The sequence below is a fragment of the Cyprinodon variegatus genome, unplaced genomic scaffold (genome assembly GCF_000732505.1).
Source record: "Cyprinodon variegatus isolate N-32 unplaced genomic scaffold, C_variegatus-1.0 Scaffold372, whole genome shotgun sequence".
Taxonomy (NCBI): Eukaryota; Metazoa; Chordata; class Actinopteri; order Cyprinodontiformes; family Cyprinodontidae; genus Cyprinodon; species Cyprinodon variegatus.
In genome coordinates this window covers 32,454-54,904 of record NW_015150825.1, presented here as the reverse complement: position 1 = coordinate 54,904, position 22,451 = coordinate 32,454, and the positions used below count along the sequence as shown (strand labels likewise).

Sequence of the window (22,451 nt, the reverse complement as noted above, 5' to 3'; positions counted from 1 at the left end):
TTTATAGGGTACTAAATATACCCTGTAATAATTAATAGAGTACACAGTTTTACATTATTTCGCAGGTGCATTCTTATTGTAAAACATTGTATAGGATTACACATCTCTGTGTGTATATGTTACCTGATCCATAGAGGTACTGTAGTTGACTTGTAGGACAGTTCGTTTCTCTCTGCTCGAGCCAGTGATCGCTATCCTGGGGGGTAGGTTGTTCATTACAGTCGTCCAAACTTTGTCTTCTACAAATACACAGATGCAAAAAACATAACTAATCAAATGGTCAATAGCTTAATTTTGGTAAAATTTTAATTTGTTTAGCAACAAAATATTAAATCATCTGCAATTAAAACAAACCATAATTGTAATTCAAACTGGTTTGTTTATATTTGCTTATTCCTACATCCATCCATGCAGACAAGCTTTCAACTTGCAGCTATGTGAGTTAAGACCTGTTGTAGACACTTACATGGCATTACGGTCTGAATCAGTCACTCTAATATTTTCCTGTTCATTTACAGTGCCATTCAGGAAATGTATGAGTATGAGCTTCAGGTCTCTCAAGGGAGTGAATTTTAGTGAGAAAGAAAAACTCCTTAACATTTTAACTTTTCTGGGGTGTGTGTCAGTGTGCTATTCGGCGTGACTAAGGGGCCAACCGGTGGGGTGCAGTGACATTTCATCAAAAGCCCTGCCTTTGCTCTGCCTTCATGCTCTGCTGTTCAGTACTATCTCTGCATTCAGCCTTGCGTGTGCATGTGCTCATGAAAGTGTGCAGGTGGTTGGCAGTGTGCCAAAAGTGTCACTTGGAATGTTTGAGAATTTTATATTCATGTATGTTTTTGATATCTCTGTTGATGTACATGTGTTTATGAGCATGTGTCTATAATGCTCCTGAAACGCTGAAGCATGTGTGGTTTTGTTGCCATGGAAACCCCAACCCGGTAACTTAAAACGGTTGCTGTCTTAGGTTAAGCGAGAGCAAGGGGCCACAGTTTTCCTCTTTCACAGGTCAGTGGGGCTAAAAAAAAAAAAAAAAGAGAGCAGGAAAACACAAGAAATCCTAGAGTAATGTTTGAATGCATTACCATACCCACCTGTCATATTGCAGATGACTTTGAAAGGGCCAAGAGGTCCGCTACCATCGGGGTCAATCCAGTAGGTGTCAGATGACCTACCCAGGTGCTTATAAGCCTCACATGAGGGCTCATGGAGAGCTGCAGCAGAAGAGCAAAATGATAAAAAAAATACAAGCTCTAAAAGTAAGTCAATCTGAAGCCCCTAATGAGCTGCAAAATTCACCATAACATATATTTTTTGATATAAACAGGACAATTAAAAGCATTCCAATAATTCATGTTGAGACAAACTGCCTATAGACAGTATAAACACTATGTAATAATGGCCCCTTAACAGCACAGCTGCTGAAATCATCAGATAAAGAGAAAGCTTTGACAGTTATTCAGTGTTCCAATTTTTCTGCAAATCCACAAGCAATGAGAAATAAATTTCCACTGTCAGTATCCATCACTGCCCATCTATTATTAAAATGTGACACATGTCAATATCCGTTATTTCTATAGTGGTGGAAAGAAGAATTGTTGTATCTAAAGTATAAAATTGCTGTTGTTTTCTCCTCCTGTAGAAAAAAGGTAATTGATGTCATTGCTACTCTAACTATCCTTGCTTTTCTCTTTTTGCCTGTCAAGAACTAGTGTGTTGTCCTACTTACTAACAACCTGTTTGACATAAAACTGTTGCAAGGCTTGTGTTGAGCTTCACTGAGCAAGGCTATAGTAGCATCACATCGCAATACAGAGGGAAAGAAAATCACTTTGAAAAAAGTCAAACTTTTTTTGATTCATATTGAATGCTCAGGAATTTAACGAGAAGTTGTTTAAAGGGTTGCCTTCTGTTAGCTTGGCATGTCTGCTTTTTATTGGGTCTTCTCATGTGCACAGTCTGATTTTTCCTTTTTTCTCCTCATTTATTTGGTTTTTTTGACTACTGGATTATTGATGTTTTTGTCTTCAAATTGTCTTCAATTTTTGCTGGCATTTAGGAAAGATTATCCTTATTTTTCTAGAAGAATTAGTTGTCTGCAACTAGCACCACAGGAGAAGAAATGTTTAAAACATTTGATGACGGCAGCAATGACAATGAGGATGTATTATCACAGTCTCTGCTCCCTGTAATTGGGTGTAGTGTTTAAGATTATGTTAGTGTGGTACCAAAACAATTAGTTACCGCTAAGTACCGACCAAGGTTACCAGGTAGCATATTGATTCTAGTGCTACCCATCCCTACCCTCATTAAATATTCTGCTTAATTGAAAATAACCTAAATATTCAGATCCAATCACTGCATTTTTTTTTATATCATCCTGAGTTTCAATATTGCTTTTTCAGTCCTCTGCAGAGATTTTTAGACATGATTTTACAACATACCATATTGATTAGTACTGTGCCATGCTATCTAATTATCCTAGCTAGAATGTAGTTTCACAACAGTTATTACACAATTATGCTGCGAGAATGTTAACAATGAGCTGAAGGGGAGCCAATGTCACACAGTTTTTAAATGTCTGAAAAGGCTACCTGTGCGATTTTGAATCACCTCTAAGGGTTTCTTTATTTGTTTTATAGGGTGTAAGAGGTTTAAAGCCGGGTTCACACCATGTGATTATTGTCTGCCTTATTAAAAAGGCTCTGGCATTAAAACAATACCTTCTTATGATAACCTGAAGTAGATATAGAGCAGTTCGGAGATCGTAAAAGAGAAAAATATTTTTTTTCTGCCCTTGCTTTGAGCTTCTGCTTCCTCCCTTTTTGCTTCTCCGTTTTACCATGTTTTCAGGTTTCAACTCAAAAATCAATAACATGAATATCTGTAACTTGTCCATTAATTGCTGAACTAATATCAAAGCAGTCTGATCTAATTGTTTTGCAGTATGAGTTATTCACTCTGGTATCTACCATGCAGTATTACAAGTGAAAAAAAAAAAGGCTGTTCAAGCTTGCAGTGTGATATGTTTACAATGCTAAACAATTTCTGATATTTCAAAATATGTGCCAGCCTATTTATCTGATTCGCTGTTACCTTAGAACAGGCATGCCCAAAGTCTGTCCTCGAGGGTTGCTGTCCTGCAGATATCCCTGCTATAACACAGCTGATTTTAATTGATAGCTGATCAACATGCTTTTGCTGAACTATAAACATTACTGGAGCAGGGAGACCTCTGAAACCTGTAGGACAGTGGGCCTCAAGGGCCAACTTTGGGCAAGCCTGCCTTAGAAGGCTTTCACACCTATCAGGTATCTTAAGCGGGATATTTTATGTTTATACATAATTATCAATACTTCCACAAGTCTACAGAACACACTCTTCTACTGTAGGAGGTATCTCAAGTAATCAAGCACACACATATTATATATATATATATATATATATATATATATATATATAGAGAGAGAGAGAGAGAGAGAGAGAGAGAGAGTATTTTCTGTTTACTTGATAACTTATGAGCAATATAGTAACTAAATAAAATAAATCTGACTGCATTAAAATGTGAAACCTGCTGCTATAACTGGGAACCAACTTTGTTTTTCCTAAAATAATATGACTCCTCGACCTCTGCCATCTTCCCTGATTAAAAGTCTTTCTTGCTTCAGGACAGCTGTGACATTTTTAAAGCAACGTGCTGTTTCACAGTAACAAATGAAACACCTACAACCATCTCTAGATAACAGGAAAATGTTTGGAATCGCATGCCTAAGCTATTTATTTGAGCTTCTGCAAATACCTTACTTACTAAAACCAAATGTAGTTTAACATTTTTCAGCTTTACACAGACATTAATCTGCTTTGCTGTTTATTTTACAATGTAAAGGTTTATATATAGTTAAAGTGAAAATTAGTAATATATAGAATATGACTGGTATATTAAATGCTATGCTTTAGTTTTTAACCTATCGAAGAGACACTCTGAATTGAATACATGCAGTGTAATAAGGTGCAGATGAAAAGCTTACAACGACTAACATTTTATCACCATATATCTCTTCTTTTTGTATTTTATTCAGATTTTAATATTGTCATGTTTGCTCAGATTCCAGTCCTGGAACATGTAGAAGATTGCCATTTCCCTATCCAAACTTATCAGACTTTCTTTGTACTCTGTTGTTTTTGCTCAAATGGATGCTCAACTTTTCTCTCTTGCCCTTTAAAAGAGAACAACATCTGTGGCTTATGGGAGAAAGAATGACATTTTCAAAACTTAAAGCCTCTGAAAAGCTCCTTCTGACGCTGCTTGCTTTGTGTGCTGCTGAATTGTGAGTCTGATTCATTTTTTCTCTGATGGGAACAAAATGCAGTGCAGTTGGACAAGCTTGGCATCAGCACACTTCAAAAGTTCATCTGTCTCTGTGCTGAGGACTTGGAGACAGCTTAATCACTCAAAGTTAAATGGTGACATTGTATAAACACATGTCAGGGAGAAAAGGAAAGACAAGAGCGGCAGAAATAAACAGATATCTAACTATGTATTACTTACATGTGTGACAGGTCGCTCCACTGTATCCTGTTCCATCACATTTACAACTGAAACTGTCCCACGTCTGCTTACACCGGCCTCCATGCTCACAGTGATTAGGCATACACCTGCAGAGATTTAGACAGACTCAATGAGTATTTAAACAACATTCTGGCTTGAAAATATTTATTTTATAAATCAGATGCATGTATACATTCACAACCTGCGTGTCGACAAACCATATACTAATCCCATCACACATGGTGCATACATCATATTTTTAAAGTTTATAAATGAATGTTAAAACATTCATGTAGTTGCAAAGAGGCACCTTCTGTAATGGAAAACACCTTTCCCTAAAAAAGCCAAATAACAGAGTACTTTTTATTTGCTTTTGCATCAGTGTGGTAGATTTGCCCATTTTAATATTCTGAAATTGTTTCAATGAATTGTTTATAAAAGAGCTTATCTTTTATTTATATGTAAAACTCAATTTATTATGTTAGCAGAAAGTTTGACTATGTAAAGTTACATTTTAAATCTATGTAAGACATCAACACCAAAAATCACTTTACATTAAAAAAAGTTTAAATTTCGGGATTTCACAAACCCAAGCCTTTTCAAAACACAATAGCTAAGTATTCACAACTTTTGCACTTTTTCACCATGTCTCTGAAAAAGTACTGAAACTTAGGTGAATTTGATGAAGATAACCTGGACATCAGACTTTAAATCTTAAGGCTTCCACATACTTGAGCATAATGTGAGCATAATGTGAGCTGTGCAAAGTCCGTGCTTTACCTAGAGCTAAAAGTGGTATCTATGCTATTTTTGAAACTGCCATACCAATTTTAAAAGTACCCTAGCCTAAACTGAATTCACTCCATAGTCCTAAACCTAACCCAAACCCAAATGAAGAAAACTGTTGAATTTCCCCATTTAGACCTGTAAGTCCTCACAATTGCGGATATTTGAAAATATACTGCCCCGAATTGTAGCTCAAACACACACACAAATATACACTATATATAAGTATAGATTTTTTTTCCTGTCAGAAAGTCTGAGTGAAAATATAAACCAACTTTATCTAAAAATGTCGTTGTTTAATTTGCTTGCTGTGGATAGATGTAGGAACACTTCTACAAACCTTCCTAAGCACAGAGTATGTAATGAGGCCTTTCATTTTTAAATGAATCAAAGTAATGAGAGAATGAGGAAAGCCAGCTAAAGCCCAACAAACACTGGCTCATAAGCACAGCAGGGTTCTTTTGAAAATGCCACATTCTGCAGCCAAGTTGGAAATCCAGCAGTTTAATATCTCGTAGTCCTTCTATCTTTGTGGCTAGACAAGATGGCAACTGTAGAGATACCGCCTGTAATGATGAAGCTGAGATACCACGTTGATTTTTTTTGTCCACATGGCTATATACAACAATAAACCTTTAAGAGCCTCTAAGCAGCAGAAAACAACCACAGCGACCCTGCTTTACACAACTCAGTACAGCTTCAGCAGACAAAGACGCTGAGATAAAATGTCATTGTGCTTGCACAATGGGTTGAAATTGACAAGTCCTGACAATTTCAAAAGACATTATTCTTAGCGGGCTGGGAGCACTGAACCATACCAACTACTCTGGGCTTTGTGTGAGAGGAAAGAAAATCTATGGGGAGATTGGAGCTGATGTAGGATTTGTGTTCAGTTTTTTTTTTTTGTCCTACTGCTTGTGTTGTTGTATCACCCTTTTAGAATAACATTGATATTACGGAAAATTTTGTGTGCATTGCCTAGTGTGTCTACAGGATGTAGAATTTAGTTGGTGCAAGTGCTTTTATATTTTTGTAACATCTCAGCCTAAACTGAATCCCACAGTGGAAAGACATTGATCAAAAGGAGGTCAGACAGGCCCATTGAACTGCCTTCAAAGACATTCTGATTAGTTAGATGGTAACACTGTGCCCATTTATCTTCTATGGCAGAACAAGGCCCACCTGATGTACTGCTGTGCTGATATAGTGCGGCTAAAAAGTATTCAGTCAGCCTCTGATTGTGCAAGGTCTCCTGCTTAAAGAGATGACAGAGGTCTGCAGTTTTTATCATATCATTCAACAGTGAGAGACTTAATGAGACAAAAAAATCAGAAAATCACATTGTAGGATTCATTAATTCATACATACATTCTTTTCTATTCTATGATTGTAAAAAAAAAATACAGATTTTGTTCACTCACAAACAAGCATCACAGTAACATCTTATTTAAGAAGCTCATCTGTCCTCCACTCATAACCTACAGTATTTTAGTGGCACCTGTTTGAAATCTTTATATATATACAAAAGACACCTGTTCACAGCTCTAACAGTTAGACTCAAAACTCAACCCTGGCCAAAACCAAAGTGCTGTTGAAGGACGACAAGAAGATTGTAGATCTGCACCAGGCTGTGAAGAATGGATCTACAATAGGAAAGCACAATGGTGTGAAAAAAAATTAACTGTGAGAACAATTGGCCCCATGCAAGATTTTATCCTGTAGGGTCAGAATTATGATAATGGTGACCAAAATCCCAGAACTACATAGAGAGACCTGGGGAATGGCCCTCAGAGAGTTGGGATCAAAGGAAAAAAGGCTAACATTAAGAAGACACTACGTCCAGAGGAACTTAAATCCTGTAGTGCCAGGCTTGTCCCCCTGCTGAAGTTCATATCCCGACCTGTCTGAATAATTAATGATCCAGAAGAAGATATAGAAAATAATATGCAGTCAGATTAAACTAAAATTTAACTTTTTGGCACAAACTTGACTTGTCATATTTGGAGGAAGAAGATTGCAGAGTTGCATCCCATGATCACCATACTTACATCCTGCTTTGGGGCTGTTTTGAACTGAAGCCTTGAAGATAAGACATGGCATGACAATGGTTCCAAATGCACAGCAACAAAGGATTTGCTTTGTTAAAAGCCTTGCAAGATTCCGGAGTGGCCTTCCTGGTGGACCACAGTATGTGTAAACCTGGTGAAGACTTACAGGAAGAATTTTACCTCTCTCCTTGCCTACAAAGGTTATGCTGAGAGCTGGGTTGAACTTTTGTTATTGACCATAGTTGAAGTGAAGTGAACTTCAGTATGATAAAAAATACAGACCTCTCTCTTGACCACTAAGTATTTTTGTCCAAATCTACCCAACACTACACAACACAACACACAAAGTGTGATGATAGAAATCTGGCTATTTTACAGATATTATAAGAGTTTTCAGAAAAATAAAAAATGCCTGTTTTAAGCACCTAGGAGAAGCACAGCAGCAATGTAATCTGGAAAATAGGTATTATTTATACCACAAATACAATAAAAGTATTAAAGCATACCCAATACTGGTCTATCTCTGAAATGGGTTCATTAGGGGGACAAGAACATCTCGCCTGTTCACGCCGGCCAAGAATTGCAGAGGCTTTCAGAGGCATAGACCAGTATCGGGTATTGCAGGCTAACAAAGAACCCAAACGACTACTCATTCCTAAGGGGCGGACCCATTCTTCAGGTTCAATTTGCGAGTTTTCTAAGCCAAAACAAGGCTTTTTTTTGGTCCACTCTATAAAGCCTCGAACTGAACGCTAACTCCGACATTTTGAATTGAAAAAGCTACTTGGATGGGAAGTGAAACGTCTCCAAACTTGGACACAAAGTCTAGTGGAATTTTTATTATCGTTTTTGGAATGACTATGATCTGGATGACGGAGAATCTTCACCAGCAAATTTCAGTGTCAGAAATGTCAACAGCTCTGATAAAACCGGTATAAACCAAATTCCTCCACACATATTGCCAAGACTCACTCCCAGTCATTACAAATGTATAATGGCAGCTGTTTCTGTTCTGTGCACAACATGCATGAATCAAGCACACACCATAATGTTTTTATCTAATACATAAATAGTCCAATATGTTTGCCTGTTATGTGAAAAAGAAATAAACTGAAATGTCAACTGCTTCTTATTAGAGCTGCCAGTAAAACGACTTTGGAAAATGTCACATACATCTACAGCTTTTGCCAAGTTGCACTCCCCAATTAGATAGGGAGCTATGCAGCTCATTGTTGATGCCTGATTAAGATCCTACAGCCGTTTTTCAAAAAGTAAGAAGTGAGGTGTATCTTAAAATGAAAGCACGTAACATTTGCCACATTCCTTTACTATGTGAAGCCACCCTATAAATTATATCCATTTATCAGCGTGACAAGCGCATTGAGATGAGCCACACAAACATAATTCAACTGAGGTTGCAGAGACAACAAAGAGGGCCCTGATTAATATGTCTCAGGATCAAAATTTAAGGGTTTTATATTACCGTCTTGTTTACTTTGCAACTTCCATTTGAAACCTTCTGATTTATGACACTATTGTTCCTTTTGCTCTCTTTCATTTGCCAATTTTCTTTAATGAACTGTAAGGTGTGTTTTCATGTGTGGATGTGTGTGTTTGTGTGTTGCTGTTGTAGGTGGCAATGACAGGCATACCTGTCTATGATTGCACACATGTCCAGGCTGATATTCTCGAATGCCCCCACTGTGCCTTTTTCCACTGCATGCAAATCAGCAGGATGATCGTCCACCAGAATTGCTTGCATGCATCCCTGAAAGGATCGCTGGGATGGTGGAAACAGTGTTTGCAGAAAGTACCCTTGAACCAACAAAAGAGAAAAACAATTTAGATGCATAATAAAATGTTGTAAACATATTTTTAAGTGTTTCCAAATAATTATTTGAAAGACATTAAAAAGAAACTGAACCCTGAAAAGCATATGTGAATTTAAAGTGTGTGGGAGGAACAAGGATTTATATATATTTTTTTACTTCAAACAGTTCATGAAAAGAACACCTTCAGTGGAGGTGAACATAAAATACACAAAAAACATCATCCTTGAAGAGGAACAACGGATCACGTTAGTGGCCATTTAATGTCACTTTTTTACAACCATGAACCTTTGTCAGGATTCCTTTTTTAGACATTACACACAGGGTCTATCAGGAATTAATGGTCCATCCAAAAGGACCACTTGGCCTTGACTGAATCCCAAACAAGCCTTGCACAAATAAAGACTTAAACTTTTTAAATTGGATGTGATAATGCACTTACACAACAGTGTGCAAAATGTATGCGTCATATCTAGCATTAAAGCAACACATGTGAGCACATTTCCATAGAGAATAATAGAGTGCCTCCTTAGAGCAGAGGCGGGGTGTTAAATTGGAGATGAGAACCTAAAACTAAATCTCTGCTACAAGCACAGAGGTAAGTCATAAAACAGAGCAGCTCAATGACATCTCCATCATTGTGATGTTATAAGCTGTCATACTCTCCAGCTTGGCCATCAGCCTCAAGGCCAAAGCATCAAAAAGGCATGCTGTTAGAGGTGTGTGCAATGTGTGTGTGTAGCCTGATATCATTGAAGCTTATGTGGCTGACTTAACAACAGTTAATTCACCGTGATTGAGTGCATGTTTTTGCTGGGTTCAGCCTTTGCTCCACATCTTTAGTTTTTTTATTTCATGCCTAAAAAGTTTCTTCAGTCGTTCTTGCCATCTGTCTGTTCTTTTGCCACACCTGCCTGCTGTCTGTCTCGGGGAAGTGGGAGACAGGCAGTCAGACAAAAAAGAGAGAGAAGGACACAGGGAGAGAGAAAGGGTGAAGATGTAGAAGAGAGCAGCTGGTTGGCAGCACTTTGCATCCTGTAGATAGCTCATGAATACCAAGGATGAAACCCTGAATATCTGTAAGAATGAGAGATGCAATGCTTGAACCTGTGGGTGGATGGATTTACATTGTTATAAGGAACAAATACAACATGGATTTGTTGCTTTGATGCTCCATCTAAGCCACATGAATGTTTTTACAGTATTCATAGGATTCAAACTCTTTTAAATTATTTTTTTCTCAAATATACCAATACACATTAGCTATAAAAGCAGAAACAAAAACCAAAATCTGTCACTTACCCCTAGAATAACTGGTAGTAAAAACACCCAATTAATCATTAAAGTGAAGTCTGATCTATGCTGTGTATGAAATGGAAAAGTCTTATTCTAAGATGTCCATTACTTTCAAGCAGCATACTTTAAGTATCTTGAATAGTTTATATTTTGGCTTTTATAGCTCTTTAAGACATTATTGAAAATCTTCACTTGGATAAACTAAAGAAAGTCAGAAACTATAATTCTGTAACTTTTAGATGTGTATCCACTTTAATTAACACAAACCATTACATATTAAGGTCAGTAGTCGGATACTGTATAATGCTATTGCCTGGTTAAGAAGTTATTTAGTAATATAATCCAGGAGTTTTTTGGTTTTTTTGTTCTATTCATTAAGGACTGAAATTTTAGTCCCTTGCAAAGAGCTAATCCGAAAACCACCACTACTGTATTAAAACCATTACAGTTTCAATTAAAATGTTTCACTAAAGAATCGTCATATACATCAACATTGGGTGATACATGTGAAAATTTCTCACTTTATAATTATTAATCCTATTATTTCAAAGTTAGTGACAATCTTTGATTTTAATTTGTAACTAACACACACCAGAAACCTTCAGTATCTGGAACAGCAATAATCCCATAGACTCTTCTTGGCAATCTTTCACAGCTTTCCTATTTTACCCAAAGAGCTTCTTTTGTAAAACGCAATGGAAGAACGACCACTCTTATTTTCCAGACCACAGCTAAGGCAGAAACACATTCAGAGGAATTATTTCAGTGGCAGCAAACTAAAAATGTGAAGAAATAAGCCGATGAGGAAAATATAATACATTTTCAATGAAACTCACAGTTTTCAAAAATTGTAGGTGTATGGCAAGACATTGGCCAAATACATTTCAATTTTTTATGTTAATTTATTTCAAATAAATTTGAAATTAAATAATTTGGGTATTTACTGCAAATATTGCTGTCAAGCACAATTTGTGATAAGGAATGGAACGAATAACTATTCCCCATAACGATAGAATAGTATTCATTCTGCATGTAATGGCAATATAGCCACTACAATTAAATGGGATGTTGAGTATAGAGTTAGGAGAGGAGACAGCTACATTTATGTACCAATTATGAGCCCATTTTGGTATAAATAGTGAAACAGCTCTTTTGCTTAAAACCAGTTTGAGAGTTAGAAATGATATGCTAACGTAAAGTTCTCTTAAAAAAGAAAACAGCATAATAACATTGAACAGTTAACATGACATGATTTAACGATTAAGAAATAAGTAGATTTGAACAATATTTCAGTTTAATAAGTGTTCTAAATGTGGAGTTAAAAATGGAAATCTGAAAAATGTATAAACAATTTCATCAATAGAAATCTTTGCTGTGCCAAAATCTATTTTTCGACTCTATTTTTTGACTCATTTTATGAAACCTTCCAGTTGCTCCAATTTGCCATTGTGGTTAAAAGCTAATTCCATTGGCAAATTTCTCGGGTTAAATAAACAATATTCTAAAAATGGAATACCGGTAGCATTTTTCCAACAATGATTAAAGATTGTATTGGAACCTTGAAAATTAATTCTCTCTGGATAAGAAATATATTGACAATTTAATGTTTGATTATAGAATACCATAATATATCTATTAAAAAAGATTTCTGTCTGATAATTAGGTTTGAGTCTTATCAAGTCTAATTCCTCATAAATAATGGGAAACAGCTGCAAAATCTTGGATTATTGAATAAATCACATTTAGATTCAGACATTATAAGATCCCTTTGATTTTTAAATGAAAATCCAAAGGGTAGAAAATACCAATTCCCAAATTAGGTAACTGAGACGGTATTTAAAAAAGGTCAGAAAACTTTTCAGACATAAGAATGCAAATGAGATAAATATAACTATATAGTTGTATATACATAAATAAAATCTAATTTATGTATTCATTAAACCATCTTGCAAAAAAGGAAAAGACCTAGATAGATGTCCACCATGTGATGTTTCAAGACGATGCCTAACTAAAAGAAAACTGTCATTAAAATGAATAAATGATTTAAAAAAAACATTGGGAAGATAAATTAAATAATAATAATTAACAAATCTCGAGTAATAAAATAGATAGAAGAGATAACAAGCTTACAAAACCAATATAGAGATTGATAGAAACATATTTTTCTCTATATCTGATTAAATAACTCTCCTATTTTTCCTGTTTAAGCATGGCTTTGTTGCCTTTTCTGTAGCAAAGACTGCATTGGTTGCAAGATCTGACTGCCTGCCTCTTCAGAAATTCAATTTGTGGATGTCTTGTGTCAGTCACCTAATTGTTTCTCCAAGCGCAGCTTCTGAAGTGAAAAACTACTCCCCGTAAAATAGGCTTTTGGTTCTCCAGCCTGCTTTAAAAAAAAGGTCTAACAAAAGATGAGCAACAATAGACAATAGGATAGACACAAATTCAGCAACTATTGCTAACTTCATTAGCACAAGGGTAAATAAGAAAGGAAGTAAATAATAAATGGCATAGATGTATATCTGCACTGACACCTCTCTAATTGAAAAGGTGAAAAGCTGAATTTTTAAACCAGCCCTATGTTTAAAGTTGTGAATGTATGTCCTTGTCCCTTCATTTTCCCCTTAAAACATCTGGTTTTAAGGGGGAGGTCCTATGTTTTTCATATTTAAAAACACAGCCAAGCACCCATACATATGTATAAGATCAATTTCCCAACAGTGCAACCACATTCCATCACTTTCTCTTTCTACTAGTTTCAATTTAGCTTCCGAAAACTTCCTAAAATGCCATCCTTTCAAATGTGTGTCAGGTATTTATATAAATGCCTTCCTGGAATGAAATTACTTATCACCCAGGTGCAGTGGAGCTTACTAAATTCATTAGATCAAACTCTAAAGGTCAAGTAAAACACGCTCCTTCAGACCTAGTCTAAGCAGCATAATTCAATCTCCCAGTATCTGTGTGATGAAATGTAACAAATGAACATGGATAATTTGGTTTTTAGTACATAAGCATGCGAGATATCCATTTAATGGGGTAAGTGATACCATGCAGAATACAGAATGTTACAAGTAAGTCTAATTGTTATTTCTGAACCTTCTTAGTGACATTTGTGCATCACATACCATGATTACACCTTTAAGCACATCCCTTCTGACATTATTTTTAGTTATACTAGCTTATACTGTAGGTGTTCAGTCCAAGCACCAAAACATGATGCAGAAACAAATAATTCCAATAATTAAGAGAGCAACATTACATAAAGAAAGTCAGATGTTGCTTAAGTAATGTTTGCTTTACTAACACCCCTTCGCAGCAGGTGGAAGAGATGAAAACATGTAAAATCTGAAACCATGTGGATGATCTTTGCAGATTCTTAGAGTGGTCTTCTGGGATCTCATAATTTAAGATTGCCTCTTGTTGTTTAATTTTGTAGTGGCAAAATATCTGTATCCTTCATCAAGGAGATGGGTAGCAACTTTGGAAGGTTTTCATATGACTGTTATATATACTGTATTAATCAGAGAATATAAAGCAAGACTGGTTAAACTAGCTTTATACCAAAGCAAGAACTTTATAATGCCCACCCCAGGCTGCTACCACTTCAAATGCTAATTCTCTGCCACTTTGCATCCTGTTCTGCAGGGGCTCCGGCTTCAACCAAAGGGATCTCCACAAGCAGCGAAAATGAACAATCCATGCTCTCAAAGCCAAAAAAAAAGCCATCACACACTTAGGCCTCTTTCATAAAGACATCAATGTGTGATGATGTTCCCCTCAAGAATGGAACACATATTTAATGCATATTAGCTGGTAGCTTGGCAGAAAGAAAGATGCTGAGAGATTGTTAGCTTGCTGTTTTATTGTTAACAGACCCTTTCCGAAAAATATGTTTTTTATAAAGTTGCTGCAAGTTGCTCTCAATGTATTTTCAAAGGAGATGTTAGTGGTTTAATCAACTGTTTTCATTGGGGGTATATGGTGGACAAACAAAGGGTACTTAACAAAAAATTACATTGATGTCCCATGTTTTTATGGAACTTCTCTCCAGAAGTTAAGTCAGTAAATGTCTGGAGAGAGTTTGCTTCACTGAAAGTAAAGGGAGCAATTTATTTTGCATGCCTCACTCTTTAGTGAGGCATGCCTCTTTTTTAAAGATTAAAATATCCAATAAATTTTGTTCATCTTCAACACCCTGTCCTGCTTGTTTTTGATTCCTCATAAAGAAATACAACTTTATATCTTTATGTTTGAAGCCTGAAATGTGGCAAAAGGTTAAAAAAGTTCAAGGGGGCTGAATACTTTCATAGGGCACTGTATCCCAGATCACTAAGGTCAAATTTTGTTTCATGGTTTTCAATCTCTACCTGGAAAACTTTTGTCAATGATAACAATAAAAAGTTCTACTAATAACATTTGACATATATTCAACAAAAAACAGGGGTCCTATCTGAAGAACCTAATGGTCAGGTTAAACCAAGTTATGTTCAATTGAACTAATTTGCATATTCAAAATCAACCTTTATTTGAAATGTGTCTTTTTCAATTTAACTAATAAACAAATAGTTTAACATCTAAGAAATGTGAACATTTATACAAATGTTACTTTATTCAGGAAGTAAGGGTTAAGTGATCAGGTACAGTAGTTAGTCTGTCTTTGTCTCAAATAAAGGCATCTATCGTAGTATATAAATTGCATACATTCTCATGTATACAACATAAAACAATAATTGCAAAAAAAATTACTTTTGTATTTACTGTAAGTTTATCTGAGGTATTATGTTACAGTATAGTCAGAAAGCTTTAGTCTTTAAAGAAGTTCATATGACCCAAACAACACAAAACAGCTATGTTTTTAGCTCGTAGCAAGTTAATATACTAGTATAATGCTTTAATATCTCCATCTCTGAGTTAACTGTGAAAAATCTTTTATTCATGAAAACATTAAAGCCTGGTGAGTAGGGCAACCGAATTGATTAGTATATGTTTACATGTAACTCTTGTAATCAGGTTAAATTAAAGCAGATATGTTAGCCTCCGAGGAATGAAACTGTCTCTCCATTAAAATAAATCAAACAATGAAATAACAGTTGGAATGAGAAAATATACTGTAAATTTTTTTTGTCCTTTAAAATCTCTGCTGTAGAATTTATTAGACTGATTCCAAAATCCAGTTCCGGCAATAGAAAAATTATATGAATAGGAATACAATAGGATCATGTGCAAATTAGTTTGTGCCAACACCAATTAGAATGTAATTTAGCTGCCGGTTTGGAGAATAACCACAGACCGCTTTAAATAACATTAAAACTGGGATCAGGGGTAAAGTGTTTGACCCCCTTATGCAGGCCTTAGTCCTCAAAGCGGTTGTCACTGGTTCAAAGCGCAGCCCATTGACTTTTACAGCATCTCCTCCCCCTCTCTCAACCCCATTTCCTCTCAGCCTACTTTAGGATAAAAGCAACTACTGACATTTTTATATAAAGATTAAAAAAAAAATACAAATTACAAAAAACATACTTGTTCCTGCTGGTATTTTCGGTGGTCTCTCATCATAAGTAGTTCAACTGAAAACACAGCAAATGAGTGCCTTAAAGCGTCATGATTTGGAGCAGATGGCTACACGGATGACTGGACCTACATAAATTACCGAGAGCAATTATCTCAGGTCTTGTCATGTATAGAAAAGAACATAGTCTCTTCATGACACAAAGAGGTCTCTGCTAATTGTGGCACACTGAATGTAATGTCTCACTTACAGGAAGTGCTGATGAAAGACTGTTCGAGAGCTTTAGGACAGCTTAATTTGCCTGGCCTGTTTGACTCATCAAGTTGAGTGATCGGAAAGAATAATTGAGGGCAAGTTAAAGGCTAAACTATCTTTTGTACATTCAATATATAATTCTGTTACCTCAGTTCTAGGATGGAAATTAGCCTCTGATGGGTTGGAGCGATTGAAATAATGTTCCAGATATTCTCACAAAAGGACCAAACTAATGTTAGCATGTGTGTTGTGGAGATGGATCGGTCAAACACCCACAGATTCTTTTCAGGAAACTAAAAAGAAGCCAGATTTTAAACCATTTGACAGTGTTTTATTATTTCTGAAGCTAACGTGAGTGAATAGGGATGTCATGGTTGATAAAAAATCTGAATTTAAGTGACTACTGTGAAATATATAAATATATTTTACATTAAACATGGTGAAATAATTTGCATATTTTATTTTGTATAGAGTCTGCCCTTTTTCAGTCTTGCTATCTAAAACCCCTAAATTTAAATGGATGCATTCTTGCTCTCTTTATGTGGAATTTTAATGAAGACCATGAAAAGGAAAAAGTCATAATAACATAGTTCTATTCAAAGGAATATATTCAAAAATACTTTTTTTTTTTTACTTTTGACTATGTTATGAAGGTATTCTTGCATCAAAACATGCAGTGATATTACCCCTGCCCTCCTCCATATTCAAGTGCCCACCTGGATTCAGCTGCTCATCCCCAGTAAACAACAAGCCTACTTTCTCCGATCAGCAGAGCGTTGATGTGATACAGGGTATGATCATTTCTGCTCAAAGTTGAGAAGAAGTGGATATTTTTAGCAGCTAATTTGCACAGCGACAACAACTTAGTATTCTTTATAGCTAGCGTCTAAGTTGCGAAAATGTGCATTTCCGATGTGAAAGGTCCCTGACTTTGTTTAGTCTTACTGTAGGCTTAAATGCTAGAAGAGGCTTATCAATGCTGCAGAAATTCAAGGGGAATCTCATAAAATAGTTGACACCAACAGGGGGAGAGGCAGTCGCAGTGAAGGCAATCGCTTTCTTCTGGCTTTGAAGAAACCAACTAAGTTTTCATTATGTTCATTTTCATTTCATTTATATGCCTATAGTTTACTTCGGTAGCATTAAAAACCGAATACAGGACCCACAAGTACTGTGATTTCAGAATATACTCTTAAATAATAAAAACTATTTAACAGCCGTACACAGATAATTCACCTTTTACCATTAATAAAACTTTGCAAATTTGGAGGAAAAAAATCAAAGCATTAGAGAAATATTAAGGTATTTTCTCTGGGAAAATAATAAAGATTGAAAATTCCATTAAAGGAACCTTAAAACCTCATTAACAAAACAGAAATAAATCCGGAACACTGGTAGAAAGAGTATGTGTCTCACCCACTTCTGACTTATGTGTAACTGGTCAAGTTTACACACACTAGTCTGCATGCAATATATTCAAATGGGGTCAAACTACAAGCAAACAAGACCTAATGTTAAGTTGCTTAATAACTGTTTCCTTCTTTTCCTTGTTTTCAGCTTAAATTGGCTAAACTGCCCGCTCTGCTGCATGTTGGCAGTTTTGAAGACATAGTTTGCGTTAACAGTCCATGCACATAGCTGATTAAGCTGCAGGATGCAAATCTGACCTGTGGGATAGCAGTTCCATCTATGCAATGGGAAATTAGCTACTTCCAGAATTTCATGTAGTGATGCTTTTTTAAATTCTAATTCCTTGATGTGCTGTTTCTGATTCTGTTCTTCGGCCAAAGATGAGCCATAGACAATTAAAATAACTGATATGTGCAGTCATGTTAATAATTGGAAGATTAATTGTTATTGTAACAATTTTATGTCCTTTTTTAAGGATTCACATATACCTAACCTGCCATAAACAAAAAAAAAAACTGCTCTAGCTGTTCAGAAGGGTAAGTGCTCACTTGTACTTGTTTTTCTCCATGCAATAGGTTATTCTTTATATGTAAACCATGTATCGTATGTGCAAAGTCGTCATTCTTAGATAATACTGCTCCCCCTCCATTTGCAATGCAGGTTAGTGACAAAGTTTGCAGAGTGAGACAAATGCAGTGACGAGGTGATAAACAACAGGATCAGACCAACAAACTTGTTGGACAAGACAAAAAAGGGGACAGGGTAACATTGTCCTTTGTTGTTGGTTTCTAGTTTTAATTCATATCAAAATATGTCTTACATATTTGAAACAGTAGATATTTCATGTTTAAATGGTACAAAACTGTCTTCCTAAATTTCCCTCTAAATCTGAGAATCGGTGTCCTAACAATTGCTTTGTAGTAATAGTCAACAGCTTTGTATCCCCTGCAGCCTTCAAACTTGTGTTTATCATCAGGCTCACAGCTCTTCAGCATTCATCATATCATGTAAAATTAACAAGTAAAGCCCCAGTCCCAGCTGCTGCTATTTCAGCCCTCATATTGCCTCTGCCTTTAGGGAAAAGCCCACAAACAAATGTTTGTTTTCCTCTGAATTGTAGAGATACATTAAGTGTATAAATACAAGTTATCTAGAATATATTAGACATAGATTTTATAAATCAATGTCAGTATCTTTTTTTCATGGTAGTGAAGCAATACCACAATAAACACACATTCCTCTTATGAAATACACATAAATCATGCATGTAATAATCTTTATATGAATCTTATCCTCCACATTTGCTCTAACTTGTTATCTCCACAAGGAGGGTATGATTTTAGTCGAGTTTGTGTGTATTTATTTTTCTGAACGAATTTTAATGACATTTTTACCAAAGCTGCAGCTCAGTCCAAGTCGAAATCCTTTAAATTCTGATGACGATCCACATCATAATCGCATGGCGAATTTTTATTAAGGATTCTTTAACATTATTTGTTAGAAGAAACAGTTCCCCCCTAAACCAGAGGGAGGAAGCAGTGACTATTGACAGCTTCAGAATTGGCCTAAAAAAAAGTCCAGAAGTATTATGCTACATTTATACAGAACTCGATTTGAGCAGCAAAGAAGCATCTGTTGCTTCATTTTTGATGCTTGTCCACGTCAAGTAAAGTTTGTACGGAAGCATCTGATCCTTGTGCTGCTCTTGTGTTCAATTACAGTGTCTTTGTTAGGCTATATTTGCTGTGATAAGTTGTGATAAAAATTATAATATCATTTTGTTTTTGGAGCAAAATTATATATATATATATATATATATAATTCCCTTTTTTTACTATTTCTTCTGTTATCTTTGCAGACGTTCTTACTTTATTCATCTTCCTCCAATGCCCTCTTCAAGGAGTAAAGACATTACAGATATCCTCTCTTCCAAGCCTCTATCGATTCACAGCTCTGCTTACTAAAATCAATCAATCACTAATTCAATCAAAATAGAGACTGGAGATGAGAGGGAAAAGAAAGGGGAGAGACCAGACAAAACAGACGTGGAATAGAAAGAGAAACTAGATTGAAGCATAATAATGAAGGACTGTTAAGGATTTAAGTGTAAGCCTTTGCAGAAAACCCTGATCAAATCAAAAAGGAAAAAAAGAAAGAACTGAACCTGCTAAAACTAGTGCTACACTCAGGCTCACAGAGTTGCAAACTGACAAAAGTGAGAGTCACAATGGAGTTGAAACAATCATTCAACTTTAGTGAGTAATAAATTAAAACAGACAACAATGTAAAAGGACCTTGATGTGTGTGTGTGTATGTGTGTCTGTGTATAGTGCCCTGATGCTTATTGACTAGTCTGAGGAAAAGAGCTTTCTTGATTGAGGAGATTGTGCTGTGCCAGGGAGAAGAGACCTAGGCATGATGGAGCAATCAGACCCACAGCATCTCTCTCAGTTACTGTAATTTCATACAGAGCCCACTTGCACCCACATCGTTTAGCAGACAGATACCAGTGTCTGGCGTCATTAACCCGGCATACTTCTAATTCAGACAGATTAAAGATGCTGCCCATGCTCTCTATGGGTGGATCTGTGGTGGATTATAAGTTGCTGAACTGTTTTTACTGGGGAAAATATCCACAGCAGCAAAATTTAATGGTATCATTTACTGTAGGCAAAAATTGTGAAAGACCTGTCTTTTTAATAAAGTAGTTTTGGGATGATAGTTAATATGATCAGAATAAATAGCTTTACATAATTATTCACATCCCTTGAAATGTTTCACATTTTATTACCGGTACATTAAAACAACAAAACCGTATTGTACTTTGGGAAAATTTTATGTGAATGAAAGATTTTGGTGTTACGTAGAGCAACACGTGGATGAAAAAACATGGCAGGTCATGGCTAGGAAACCAGGTTTGTGAGTTTTGAACATCTCACATTGTTCAGTTGTTTAATTTAAAGAGAAGATCGCTTAAATCATGTCTGTACACTGAAACTCAACAACTAACCAGGAACAGAATAAGTAGCTGTCTCCATCGACCATGAAGTTGTGCAAATTGTAATTATAAATATAAGTTTGATTAAGTTTGAGGGATTGCTGAAGAGTCAATGACAACATGCAAGCGAAATTCATCGCCTCAAGCTCATCCAAGAGGAGCAAGTCTTGCAAGTCAATGAGTGGTTACAACCAACTGGTTGTGAATTGGCACTGTATAAATAAACTGAGTTGAATTTGATTAATGGAAGCATCAATTTTCAAAAACTTTTTGCAAGCATTAAGTGTTTTTTTCAGCTGGAAACGCTTCAATAGTGTTATATGAGTCATGTAATACAGACATACCTACTTGCAAAAAGACAAAGAAGACCACAAAATGATGATACGTTATCATGGGAACAAATGTATTATTGCAATTTTTATCTAAAGAAAATGACAGAAAGAATACATTGTGTCTTTTTCGACATTAGCCGATTATCCAAAAGGACATAAGATTTAAGCAGTTAGCCTTTCAGACAGCTAGTCCATATAAGGTGGAGGACAAAACCACTGTTTTAAAAAAAAATCCACTAAAAGTCCATCATGCATTTGACAACAACAAATAACAGACTCTGCAGGCATCTGAAAGACGTTGCTTATCTGATTGAACCACATTTGCACTTTGGCTGGTAGATATGAACTGCATAGATGACCAATTGATGTGAATATAAGAAATTACAAGTGGCAATGCTGGATTCTATTACAAAGTATAATAAACAGTTGAACTTATAATAGTTCTACTATAAAGGTGGTGATTTTATGATAAAATAAGACTCTAGATTACTTAACTGCAATGTGTATTACTGCAGTTGAGTTCTCTTTGTTAGACTGTTCAAACAGTGGTTAGAGGGAGGCACTTAAACTTGCTATAATAGAATACATGGTGGCAAGAAAGTGTTATGTGACAAAATGTGAAAAATTCAAGCAGAATGAAAACTTCTCGCATAGGATGTAATTAAGAAACTAAAGTAAGAAACAAAAATGCTGGAGAGATAAGTATTTCTTTTCAGTCTTTTTCTCATAAAAAAATGTAATTCATTGCATAATTTATCCTTAAACACTTCTAATAAAAACTCTGAAGACACTACTTTGTGGAAGCTGGACCCCTGAAATAAAAAATGAGTAAAAAGTACAAATGAGCTTTCAAGCCTTTTGTTTCCAGCATCTTTTACTTTGGTGTATTTCTGTCACCTGCTGTGGGCTTAAAGGAAATGGTGCACTGTGCATGTCAACCCTGCTGTGATGGTGTTAGGGGCTCCCTTACCTCCCAAGTGATAGGTTCCTCCCGTAGTGATGCTGAGAGGGGAGGTGGAACGCCCAGCGGACGCTTCTTCGCCATTCACTGTCAACATGGCAAAGTTCTCTTTGGCCACCAGACGTACAGCATGCCACTGGCCATCATTGAGACCGGAGCCTGGAGATATGGGTAAGATGTTACACATATATTCTTAAAAAACATAACTTCAACTTTTTTTTTTTTTTTTTTATAAGCATTTTATAAAGCTTGAAGACAATCTTTTTAACATGTTTTCAAATTACTGTCTGGTATGAAATAAATCACGAATGATATGCTCTATAAAATGATGAATATTATGGTTGTATTACACGGGCATTAAAAGAAAGAGGGTTATTTCCTCTCCACTTTGAAAGCACTTTTGTGTGTCTGGTAATGTGAATCTAAAAGCACTTTACTTATACCTCAGATACATTTGCACCTGGTTGCCCCTCAA

The 22,451-nt window shown here is 35.8% G+C and overlaps 1 protein-coding gene across 2 annotated transcripts in view; it reads right to left on the bottom strand.

Moving 5' to 3' along the window:
- The window catches only part of cntnap2 (contactin associated protein-like 2), a 219,357-nt gene that overhangs the window by 165,838 nt on the left and 31,068 nt on the right, over positions 1-22,451 (bottom strand). Inside the window, exons 6-10 of one of the 2 annotated variants that reach the window (XM_015386616.1) lie at positions 21,986-22,135; positions 9,036-9,198; positions 4,550-4,656; positions 1,095-1,214; positions 124-239 (exon numbers count right to left, since the gene is read on the bottom strand). In XM_015386616.1, coding sequence (XP_015242102.1) covers positions 124-239; positions 1,095-1,214; positions 4,550-4,656; positions 9,036-9,198; positions 21,986-22,135 — 656 coding nt within the window. The remainder of the gene's footprint in view (positions 1-123; positions 240-1,094; positions 1,215-4,549; positions 4,657-9,035; positions 9,199-21,985; positions 22,136-22,451) is intronic. The other variant, XM_015386617.1, reaches the window with a different exon arrangement.